This window comes from Meles meles, chromosome 14, assembly GCF_922984935.1.
Source record: "Meles meles chromosome 14, mMelMel3.1 paternal haplotype, whole genome shotgun sequence".
Taxonomy (NCBI): domain Eukaryota; kingdom Metazoa; phylum Chordata; class Mammalia; order Carnivora; family Mustelidae; genus Meles; species Meles meles.
In genome coordinates this window covers 30,801,721-30,813,746 of record NC_060079.1, presented here as the reverse complement: position 1 = coordinate 30,813,746, position 12,026 = coordinate 30,801,721, and the positions used below count along the sequence as shown (strand labels likewise).

The 12,026-nt window shown below is 37.1% G+C and overlaps 1 protein-coding gene across 6 annotated transcripts in view; it reads right to left on the bottom strand.

Annotated features, from left to right (window-relative positions):
* Window positions 1-12,026, bottom strand: part of EPSTI1 (epithelial stromal interaction 1) — an 88,187-nt gene that overhangs the window by 20,367 nt on the left and 55,794 nt on the right. For 3 of the 6 annotated variants that reach the window (XR_006814896.1, XM_045978108.1, XM_045978110.1), the window contains 2 exons: window positions 8,187-8,219; window positions 5,996-6,079 (listed from right to left, as the gene is read on the bottom strand). The exons of 1 other annotated variant lie outside the window; for it this stretch is intronic. Coding sequence is in view for 3 of the 5 variants with exons in the window: in XM_045978108.1 (XP_045834064.1) it covers window positions 5,996-6,079; window positions 8,187-8,219 (117 nt within the window). In the remaining 2 variants the exon portion in view is untranslated. The remainder of the gene's footprint in view (window positions 1-5,995; window positions 6,080-8,186; window positions 8,220-12,026) is intronic. 2 more of the 6 variants (XR_006814897.1, XM_045978109.1) reach the window with 1 other exon arrangement.

Here is a 12,026-nt window from a genome sequence, read left to right as displayed (position 1 = left end):
GATACTGGTTGGTAGTAGAAGTTGAAGATGTCCTAATATTGTTCACTGCTATAGTATTTCACCATTGAGTTAATGTTGGTTATTGGTTTGGAAGACTGAATGTATGTTAACACAACCCTTTAAATTTCTAGTTCACCGTATTTGTTTTTGTTATTTTAAAATTAGTAATAGAGATTAAAATTTATCAGTGCCTTCTTTTTAATAGCTAAAGAGGTGGTCCATTGGATTTTCTTTCATGACCTATCCTGTAGTGAAAAGATTTAAAAAGTTATAATATATAGTCAGTCACCTTCACATTCCTAGAATAAATCTTACTTTGCCTTGGCAAATTAGTTAAGAGGAAAAAATACCATTAACTAGAATTTTCTTTCAAATTTAACCTCTATAAGTTTCTACATGTGTGTATTCTCTTTATCAGGCAGTGACATCTTGGAGAGTACAGTTCAATATTAATTCTAAATTACTTCATCTTTTCCTTGCTCTGAAACAACCTTAAAGCAAGTTGTTCCTAAAGCATAGGAAAAAATATTGTTCCTTGAAAATTCCAATGAATTTTCTGTAAAATTTTCCAAGTTTAGCTTGTTAAGGGAGAATAATTCTCAGGAAACTTTAGAAATCACTTGCATTTTCATTTGTCTTTATTTGTTTTAACTCTGAATCATTTTAGAGTTTTATATTTCCCTGTAAAATCATTCACTTAATCCACATATTTGATTTATTAGCATAGCATTATCTACAATATAAGCTTAATCTTTTCCAAATCTATAGTTCTGGCTCCTCATTTCTAATGTTGTGCATTTGCATTTTTAATGATCTCTTCTTGATTAGATTTGCCATAGATTTGTTCATTTTGTTGACCTTATCAAAAAACAAGCTGTTGGATTTTTATAACAGCTGTTTCTTGAAGTTGTTATTAATTTCTGTTCTTATCTTAATTACTGCCTTCAGTATCCTTTGTGGTTCATGTTCTAAGTTCTTAGATTGGATGCTTAATTCATTTCTTTTTTAGTACTGATTGGATTTAAAAGTTATGATTCTTCTTTTCTGAGTACAATGTCTCAGAATACAATTTTGCATGCATTCCCCATAAAATGCTCTCATAATTTTTTACATATTCTATAATTATTTTGTCACCCAATTATTTCAGTATTTTTTTATTTTTTGGCTTGTTTTTACTTTCCAAATGACTATATAAAATGAATAAACATGCAAAAACTGCAACTGGCCTATTGGAAATCTACTTAAGTTTCTGAATGGTAGAAAGGAGACAGGATAAATTACACGAGAAAACAAATGTGCAGGATAAGCTGAGCTGAGTTAGCTGTGCCTCTGAAAGAGCTCTGAGAGGTGGGGCGCCTGGGTGGCTCAGTGGGTTAAAGCCTCTGCCTTTAGTTCAGGTCATGATCCCAGGGTCCTGGGATCAAGGTCCTGGGATCAAGCCCTGCATCAGGCTCTCTGCTCAGCAGGGAGCCTGCTTCCCTCTCTCTCTGCCTGCCTCCCTCTCTCTCTGCCTGCCTCTCTGCCAGTCAAATAAATAAATAAAATCTTTAAAAAAAAAAAAAAAAGCTCTGAGAGGTAATACTGAGATAGTCATTAAGAGGATGAGTTGGAGAAGTTCATTGAGAGCAGCTTGGTCGTGGGCCCTTTTCCCTCCCACACTTGCACTACACAGCAGACAGCACAAACATGGGCCACTGGATAATCAGTGAATGGAGGAGGGATATCTGGGCTCAGAGAAACAGGACAGTGTCCCACGTACCGACTGACTAGAGGAGAAAAAAAGGCTACTACTCCCAGATGACAAGCTCCTAAATACCTCATTTGGCAGCATGCCCAAAGAAACAAGATGACCAAGAATCATACAGTTGAGAAAGAAAATCACAGGAGATAAAACTTAAAATGGAAAGGAAAAAATACAGTTAAAATGGTAAACAGAAAACTTTAATGTTTGTGTAATTACCATCAATGAAGAAATCAGAAAGAATATGGTGCTTATAAAGTATAATATTACTGTGAAAAAGTCAGCAGTCTTGGTAAATAAATTCAATACAAGTGCCAAATAAGCAGAATGGAAACTTATGAAATAAATTAGTAAGCAGGGTGATCTAATTAAAGATTTCTCCCAGAATGCAATGAAAAAGGCCAGATAGAAGCATAAGGAAAACAATTAAGAGATTTAAAGAACAGTTCTCAGACTCCAAAATCCATTTGAAACATATCCAGAAATAAAGAACAGAGACAATATATGAGAAGAAATATAAAAGAATTAGAAATTTCCCTAAAGTGAAACATATATTTTGAGATTAAACAGACCAAAGGTCATACAAGGTCAAAAACAAAAACCCTGAAGTTTCTTACCACTAGGGAGGGGAGGAGAGAGGGAAAGACAGGAGAGGAAAGAAGGGAGGAAAGGAAAAAAAAAAATTGAACAGAAAAAATTCAGAGAGTCAAAAAAATAGAGATCAGAAAACAAGAAAGAAAATACAGCTAAAATGCAAATTAAGCAGCGAGAATTTGTGCAAATGCACTAGTCATTACAATAAGTGAGAATATATTGAATTAAAAGGAACCATGAAACTGGGTAAAAGGAAAAACAGCTACTTTTGTCACTAGAAATATAATTTAAACCAAATGACACAGAGAGGTTAAAATTAAGTGATGGAAAAAGAAATTGCTGTATAAATTCAGACAAGCTAAGAGAAAATATTAGAATCAGACAAAAATAAAAAGGCAAAAAAAGAAGAAATCAAGCTGAAAATCATTAAATGGGAAGACTAGTATATTTCATATTGGCAAAAATCTGTACTGAAAGACAGACTTCCCTTAAGTCTCATTGGTTGGAACAATTTCCCATGTCCATAGCTAAGTCAGTCACAGTTGAGGAGAATGGAATGCCCATGAGCAGTTAGACCCTTTGGGATTAGATCCCTGGGACTTGGATATGCCTGCCTTCTCTGAAACATGGGCTATGCTAAGTAGGATGTATACGTGAGGGAAAAAAAAATCAGGGTTTTAGGAGAAAGGTAAGTAATCAACACTATTCAATAAGCCACCCTGGTTATCACAATGCACAATTTCCTTCTTTGCAGCATTAATTATTACAAAGTGATTGTTTGCCATAAATTAAAAATGCAGTTGTTTATTTCTTTGTCTCCTTTTAATTGTCTGTCTCCTCCATTAAGAAGCAAACTTTGGGAAGATCCCTGACATCCTGTTCTTCATTGAACCTCTAGCATCTTGCAAAAGGCTCCAAATATAGTAGGAGTTCAATACATGTTTGTTGATAGGATGGATGGATGGATGGATACTGGGACAGATTACTCTGAGATAGATCCGCCAGGGGAAAAAAAAAAAAAAACTAGAAAAGGAAAACTTCAGAGTGATATTAAATACTGTTACAGAGTTATAGGGAGATCAGGATTGCAAAATGACCACTGAATTGAATGATCAGAAGGAATTTACCTTTGGAGAGGTTTCAGTATGAGTACTTCTAAATATAAATCAGATCATAAGGAACAAAGGGCAAAATTAATAATAAAGATGTGATTATAGTAAAATTACCTTTGTCTTTTTTTTTTCCAGTAGAAGCAGAAAAGATAGTATCTCTAAGGATAGCAGAATCAAGAAAGGGGTTATTTCAGAAAAGCAAGAGTGAGTGTATTTGTTTGCCCTCCCCAAAAGTAGTCAAATGAGAAGAACATATTGAGTATATAGGAGAAAAGGGGAATTATAAATACATTTCTGTAAGAAGAGAAAACTGAATTAAATGTAAAATATATATAGGCTAACCTTAAGGAAGAACCTACTGTGTCCAGAGATCAGAGTAATGAAAGAATATGAAAGAGATACACAAAGCAAAATAAATGTGCTATCACCTCAACTTAACCTGAATTATCTGCTTATGAATCACTTCATCCTGGGTATTCACTAAGTATTTGTTGAATGAATGAAACAAATAAACACATGAATAGATGTGATGTTATATGTCTGGGTTTGTTTGTTTGTTTTTTCTGTATCTTCTTAGCATAAACCTGATGCTTGTTTTCTTAAGCTAAATCTTCTGAAGTGATACAGAATGAGAGGCTCTACCAATCAGGAAATGCCTTCAGGGACATGTAAACAACAGACTGAACAAAAAGGAAGAGAAATAAAAATAAGGTAACTACCCTTCTCTATTCTACTGTTATTGAAAACTCTAATGATAGGGATAATGTATATGCCAAAATTATCCATTTTACTGAAAGCTATAGTAAGTAAAGGGAAATAATTTATGCAAAAAATTGCTCCATCAATAACCCGAAAATATGTATCAATATTTGTCTAACTCTAGAAGAAAAACAAGATTAAGAAATAAAAGCTTAATTTTCACTGTTTAAAATAACTGCTCAACCTGAAAATTAAATCCCAGATCTGATTTTCTAATCTGTTGAGCATTCTCTTTGTGAAATGTTCTACTTTTAATGGTTTTCACGTTGTAAATAGTCCACCAAACTTTATAAAGTACTATTTAAAATTCACTAGAAGTTATTTTTATGTAAGTATATCTTATACCAACTTCACAACATTCTGCTCAGTATCTAAGTACCTCAGGACTTGATATTAAAAGGTCACAAAAATAGACTAACATTTACATGTCACTTCACAGACTTATTGAAAATACAACATGAGTGTATATTGGACTTAGCTTCTACATGCTAATTACTTTAGAATCTTACTATATTAATTATTTAATTGTGGATTTCAATATGAGGCCTTTGGCAAGACAAAAAGATGTTTTTAAAAAACCACAAAGGAATAAAAATGTTTCTTGGTTTCTTCATTGTTTACATAGTAGCTCAGTAACTAAATGTACAACTTAAATTATTTCTTCCAGTGATTTAATTATTATCTACTATGCACAAAGCAGTTGAGTGACACAAGTCCTCTATACGATATGCTGATGGAAACAATGAGTAAGGGCTTGACCATTGTTGGAAGGAGGATAGCACTCAAAAGGGTCAAATTATAGCAGCACCAATTAGTACATACAGTCTATTTCATAAAGTGATTTTACACACAATTGCTATAATAAGTTATGTTGTACAGCAAAGACATAAGGAAAAAATTTAAATCAACTCAAGGAAATCAAATGAGAGTTAGAATTCAAGTTAATTGTATAATAAAGAAATAAAGTTGAGAGATATTCTAGAAGAAATGATAGGATTTATCAACCACCAATATAGCAAGAGAAGTTGGAAGATGAGATTGATGGGGAAAACAATGGTGTCCAACTAGCTAAATAATTTATTTTGTTCTTTAAAAGATCTGGAATGAAGTGGCACTGTAGAGCTAAGCACTGGTCTTCATTCTCATCCCATGCTGAGGAGCTTCTGGCCCCATCTGAGCAATGTATAAAAGGCAGGTGTGACCATCAAGTCACAACATTGAATGTTTTCAGGTCTCACACCAGAAATTTTATATTCTAATGAGACTTACCCTTTAAGCACTGTTCTTAGGAGGCTCTGCATTCATTTCACTCATTTCTATTCTCAAAACATTTGGAATACCTCATATATTTGTATACATGTATAGAGTATCCTTGTTTTATGGGTATTTTTAGGTGAATATTTAAGCCAGTTTCATAACTTTTTATGGCTATTTGTTATGCATTATAGTATTCTCTGAACACTATAGTTTCATATGTCTTTGGGTTGAAAAATGACAGCAACATTGATATATTCTGTAGATCAGAAGTTCATGAGTGTTCGGTTATCTTCTGAATTACTGGCCCACCTAGAGCAGATACACTCCAGCCCCCTTAGGAAGCTAAGTACCATGAGAGTTTTGACCACACCCCATCATACTCTTAAAACACACCCAAATCTCACTTTTTATTTTTAATGCTTTTTTTTTCATAATTTTCATGTATATAAATTTTTTTGTTCAGAAATACCTTCAAAATTATCTAGTACTACAAGCAGATCATTAGCAGTGACTAAAAGGGTCTTGTGAATACCTTCTGATGTTGTTCCTCCTTCATCTTCTGCAATTTTTTGTTTTCTTCTTCCTTTAGAGAATCCTTATAAGCCCGGCTTCTGGCCTATAAATGTAGAGGGGAAAAAAAAATCACAGGGAAAAGCATCGCCACAATATACTAGTCTGCCTACCACAGGACTGGGTCTAATAACTCAACCTCTACACCAAGATACAGTAAGCTCTCCACACACACTTGCTTATGGAGTGATTTATGCATATGTCTGAAGATGTCCCTGGGGATATAGAAAAACAAGGCTAGTATATGCATAATCATCCAGCACATTTTAAAGGATGATCTAAATGTTTGTTTAATTAAGCTTAGAAAATACCCCTCAGAGATAATCAACATAGTTTATTCTTCTAGTGATAAGGATTTGAAAAACATATTTAACTTTCCTCTATTTCAAGTATATTCCAACTAACAGCAATTCTAACTAGACTGGTAAGCAGAGAGCATGGCGATGAAACTGACTTAGAATAAGCCCATCAAGGAGGAGGAAAATCTATAGTTTTTACCTCATTTACAACAGCGCCAATGCATTAAATCGCCAGGCATTTATTTCTATTACTTTATTTAACCCTTAAATTCTATGAAGTAGATTTTATCCTCATTTTGTGAATAAGGAAATGGACTTGAGTATGTGAAATAATTCGACTGGACCACAAGGCCACAATGGAGTTCCAGTTGCAGCTTATCAGACTCGGAAGCCCTGAATCTGCCATTCTCCTCCTTGCCTGGAATGTCCCTCCTTCAGCCTTTCCTACTCCTTTGCTGCTCAGCTAAAATGCTGTTGTATTCAACATATAGGGAACTCAACTAATGCCTTACACATGTAAATTCTGGAAAGTGGGCCCTGCCTAGGAAAAATATTGCTCTCAAATAAAGCTATATTCTTCTGTAAATTATATAGACTCCAAGTAGCTGATCAGTTAATCTCAGAGACAAGCGATAAAGACAGTGACTTTCGAAGCACTGACATACCTACTGCTCATTAATGGTAGCCTATTAAATAGCCTGTCAGCTGGTGATTGATACCACAGCATTCCAGAGATGCATTTCTTTCTAAGTCTTTGCATCCTTCATCGGTACCTGAAGCTCATTTTTATTACTGAGAAGGAAAACAAAGGCTGTTCAGGAGCACAAGGGTCATTACTTCTGGCTGAATTAGAGCCTCAAGGGGCAGTGTTAGGAGAACCAGCACACACAGTAGGATGCCCTCTAGTTCCACTGACCCAGCATGACAGGGTTTCACACACTGGCATAGTGACCATGCCTTCTGGAATTTATGAGATTTCAAGTACATTGTCTGTTCATTTGTCATATACTTTCTCGGCTCACAGTGATTTGTAGCCCACCCTCTGTAAGGCAGAGAGGGCAGCCTGATAAGCTAATATGTAGGAAATGCCATTGTTCCCATAAAACTACCAGCAGCATCATGGCAGCACCTACGTATTTCAGGCCTTGTTCTTTGGACTAATAACCCATAAAGCTTATGAAGGCTGCCCCCCCTTCCTTACTATAATTTTTCTCAAGCACTTCTTAATTCATTAACCCATTTTCTGTCACTATAAAAACCTACATTCCATCAAATAATAAGCACTTGCCAGGAAGGAAGAGAGGCCTTCTACAGCAGTACTACTACATCTGGAGTGGAACTCCAGATGTGTTCAGGAAGCCCTCACACATTCAAACCCTGCTTCATTAGACAAGCAAAAATATCCTAGGATTTTCCCTTATCTAAATCCTAAGCACAAGAGAACTGTGATAAGACACTGAAAGTGGAGAGTTGTTCTCTAATGAGTGGTTCTCTTCTTTTTACTTAGAGAAGGCTAGCCTTTATCACAGATATTCCATATAAGACCCAAAAGAGGAAAATGGACCAGGGACACACATCTTCTACTCAAGAGATTAAAAGGAGTAATAAAATATTTAGTTAAAGCAGATATGATGGTTGAGTGAGAAACCTAAATTCTATTTGTATAATTTCCTTTTAAACATAACCACTTTATTGGTCTTTTATCAGAATAGGAGTCCTAGTTTTTCACTCAGAAAAAAAAAAGACAGGGATTAGACACAAAGTGTCATTTAAAAGGCCACAGAAACTGAGAAGTCACATGGCTCCCCAACTATGAAGACTTCAAAGTTACTTGCAATCCTAATTCTTGCTTACCCAGCTGTGATTCCCAGGCAGGACAGGAAGTTTCTGTCCAAAAAGAATAGGGGGAAAAAACTTTTGATCACAATTTTTCTTAGTTCTAAATCCTGCAACTTTGTCATTGTATTCACATGATTTTTCTATCACTAAGTATTAATATAATATAATACTAAATTTTTGTTATTCAACCAAAATATACATTTTTACTCAATAAAATAAGCTATGCTTATAATACGTGTGTTCAATAAATAATATGTAAGCCACTATGTGTAATCACTTCATAAGACATGGTATCGGACCTTAAGTGCCTCAGAGCCTAGCGTGGAAGTCAGATAAGACAACTGATGATTACAATACAGCATGATGGGTATTATGACGGAAGAAGCTAAAAGGACATTTAATTAAACTGGATCAGAACCTTCTTGGGGCATCTGGGTGGTTCAGTAACTTAAGTGTCTGCCTTCAGCTCAGGTCATGATTCCAGGGTTCTGGGATGGAGCTCCAAATAAGGCTCCCTGCTCAGCAGGGAGCCTGCTTCACTCCCTGCCTCCTGCTCCCCCTGCTGGTGCTTTTTCTCTGTCAAATAAATCAATAAATAAAATCTTAAAAAAAAGAAAGAAAGAAAGAACACCTTCTCAAAATGGGTTGACACTAAGTTGTGTTTTAAAGAGTAAGTAGGGGAGCACCTGGGTGGCTCAGTCAGTTAAGCATCTGCCTTTGGCTCAGGTCATGACTCCAGGGTCCTGGGATTGAGCCCCGCCTCAGGCTCCCTTTTCAGCATGGGAGTCTGCTTCTCCCTCTCCCTGCTTGTGCTCTCTTTCTCTCTCTCAAACAAATAAATAAAATCTTAAAAAATAAAAATAGCGAGTAGGAATCAGACTAAGCAGGGGGAAGTTTACTGTGTGAACAAATGAAAAATAGCATGATATTAGTTTGTTAGGGCTGCCATAACAAAGTACACAGTCTGGGTGGCTTAAATACACAGAAATTTATTGTCTCACAGTTCTAGAGACTGGAAGTTCAAAAATTAAGGTATCTTTAATGTTGGTTCCTTCTGAAGTCTGGGAGGGAATGATCTAGGCCTCCCTCCTTGGCTTGTAGATAGCCATCTTCTCCCTGTCTTGTCACATCATCTTCCTGGAATACACGTTTGTCTCTGTGTCCAGATTTCCCCTTTTATAAGGACACCTCTCCTGTTAGATTACAGCCCACCCTAAGGACCTCATTTTATTTTGATTATTTCTATAAAGACCCAATCTCAAATACAGTCACATTGCGAGGTACAGAGGGTCAGGGCTTCAACAAATGAATTCTGGGGTGGGCAGGGAGACCACAATTCAACCCGTGACAAGCATTAGGTTCCCATTTCAAGATGGTGGAATAAAAATTTTCTGCACCATCCTTCTCTCAAAAATTACCCCAAGCAGAGAAGATGAGTCAAACTCTACATTCAGAAACCAAGATACATCTGTATTCCCAGACGAAAATTTAGGAAGATGAAGAAACAATAAGCAAAAAGAGGAAAAGAGCGAAACAAAGGACTGTTGGCTGGGATGGAGGATACCCACAAGAAGCCGCTTTTCTCCACAGAGCAACACGAGGGCCCAAGAAGGATGCAATAGCTGGTGAGGACGATGGATTAAAGATAAGAAAGTGCCTGTGTCTGCTCCCACTCTGGAAATTCAGCCAGTAATTCTCCCAATTCTGACAGTAAATCAGAAGGGTCTTCTCTGGATAAACTAAACCAGGCACACCTAGCATGGAAGCTCATGGCGGTCAAACCCCAGGTGCAGAGTGAAAGGACTGTATAAAGTCCAGCACACTGAGTAGTGAGCTTCCAGACCCCCTTCTCCGAAGTTTTCCTCTGCTCCCTGCTCGGGGTCCTCTGAGAGCCAGAAGGTGATATTTTATCAATGAAACAAGAACAGGCTGCTATATTTAAAAAGCAACAAAGAAGAGAGAAGCTCCTGGAAAATAAAAATATCTTCCCTCTCCCCACAAAAGGCGGCCAGTAAAATATTTAGAAGATAGTTAAGAAAATGTATGAGATAACAGAAAAAATAAATGTGTACACACACACACACACATGCACGCATACATCTCTGCCCCTGTTCCTGGCACAGATATCAACAAAGGTTTTAACCTTTGTAACTTCCTAGGTGATAAGAGCATTAGGAGCATCTCTTGAGTTCATATTTGTCTTTGACCCCATCCCTCACACAGGGCTCCTAAACCCATATAAATTCCTAAGTGTTAAGAGCATTACAGCATCTTTTGTTCCAGTGAGGCTTGCTGGATGGATTCCTGGATGGGAAGTGGTCACTAGAAAGACCAAGCGATGATTAGACACTTGGAACTTCCAGACCTGTCCCCTCCAAACCTCCAGAGAGGAGAGAGGGGGTGAATATGGAGTTAATTATTGATCATGCTATGTGACAAAGCCTTCACAAAATCCCAAAAATATGAGGGTTCTAGGAATTTCCAGGTAGATGAACACATCCACACTGGGAGGGTGACCAACCCACAGGGACAAAAGCACCTGCAACTCAGAACACGCCCAGACCTCACTCTATGCATCTCTTCATCTGGCTGTTCATCTGTATCCTTTATCATATCCTTTAATAAACTGGTAAATGTATGTAAGTGTTTCCCTTAGTTCTGGGAGCCATTCTACAAAATTAAGGGAACCCAGGAAGGGGGCCATGGGAACCCTCAATTTATAGCCATGCTGGACAGAAGCTATGGGTAACCTGGGACCTACTACTTGCAATTTGACATCTGAAGGAGAGGTCAGTGTTGTGGGACTGAGCCCTTAACCTGTAGGAACCTCCAGGTAAATAGTGTCCGAACTGAGTTAAACTATAGGACCCCCGACTGATATCACAGAATTGTTGGTGTGAGGCAAGTCCCCACACATCTGTTGTCAGATGTGTGTGTGTGTGGCAGTCATATGACAGGAAAGGAAACACTCAGGAGGGAAAGGACTGGGGATTTGTCTAACCCAGTATGCCAAGGAGCGGGGGGGAGTCAAATATAAATTAAAGGAGAAAAATATTTTTTTTCCACAAAGAAGAAAATAAATCCAGGAGTCCTAGGATTTCAGTAATAAGAATTCCTTAAAGAAAAAGAAGGGAAATGAATCAAAGAAATAACACAAGAAAATCACCTAGAACTAGAAATGAGTTTCCAGACTGAAAATGAATATAAATGACCCTCATACTAGGACACATCATTATAAGATTGCAGAGTACCGGGGAGGGGGAGGGAGGAGATAATAAAATATTTCCAGGAGAAGCAGGGTAGAGCCTTTATATATAAGAATTGAAATTCAAATGACCTGGGATTTCTCAGGAACCAATATTCAAACGTAGAAAAGCAATGCCTTCAGAATTCTGAAGGAAAATTATTTCTAATTTGGAATACTTACCAGAAAATTACAAGCTAAGTGTGAGGGCTGAATAAAGATAGTTTCAGACATGCAGTGACCTGAGCATGCTTCTTCTCTTAGGAGGCCACTAAATAATATGCTCCATCAAAACAAAGAAATAAAACAGGAAAATAGAAGATAGGAGCCCCAGAAATCAGGGGACCCAACATAGGAAAGCAAATAAGAGCAATTCCCCAGATAACCTTAAAACAGCGAGCCTTATCCTAGGCTGCACATTAGAATTACCTGGAGAGCTTTAAATGCCCTGAAGCCCAGGCCATAATACAAGAGGATTTCTGAGGTTATGACCCAGGCATCAGTGAATTTTAAAGCCCCCCAGGTGATTCCCATGTACAGATGAGGTTGAGGACCATTCTGTGAAAGGAAAGTCCCAGAACAACAGCTGTGTAGGAGGCCAAATGAACAAC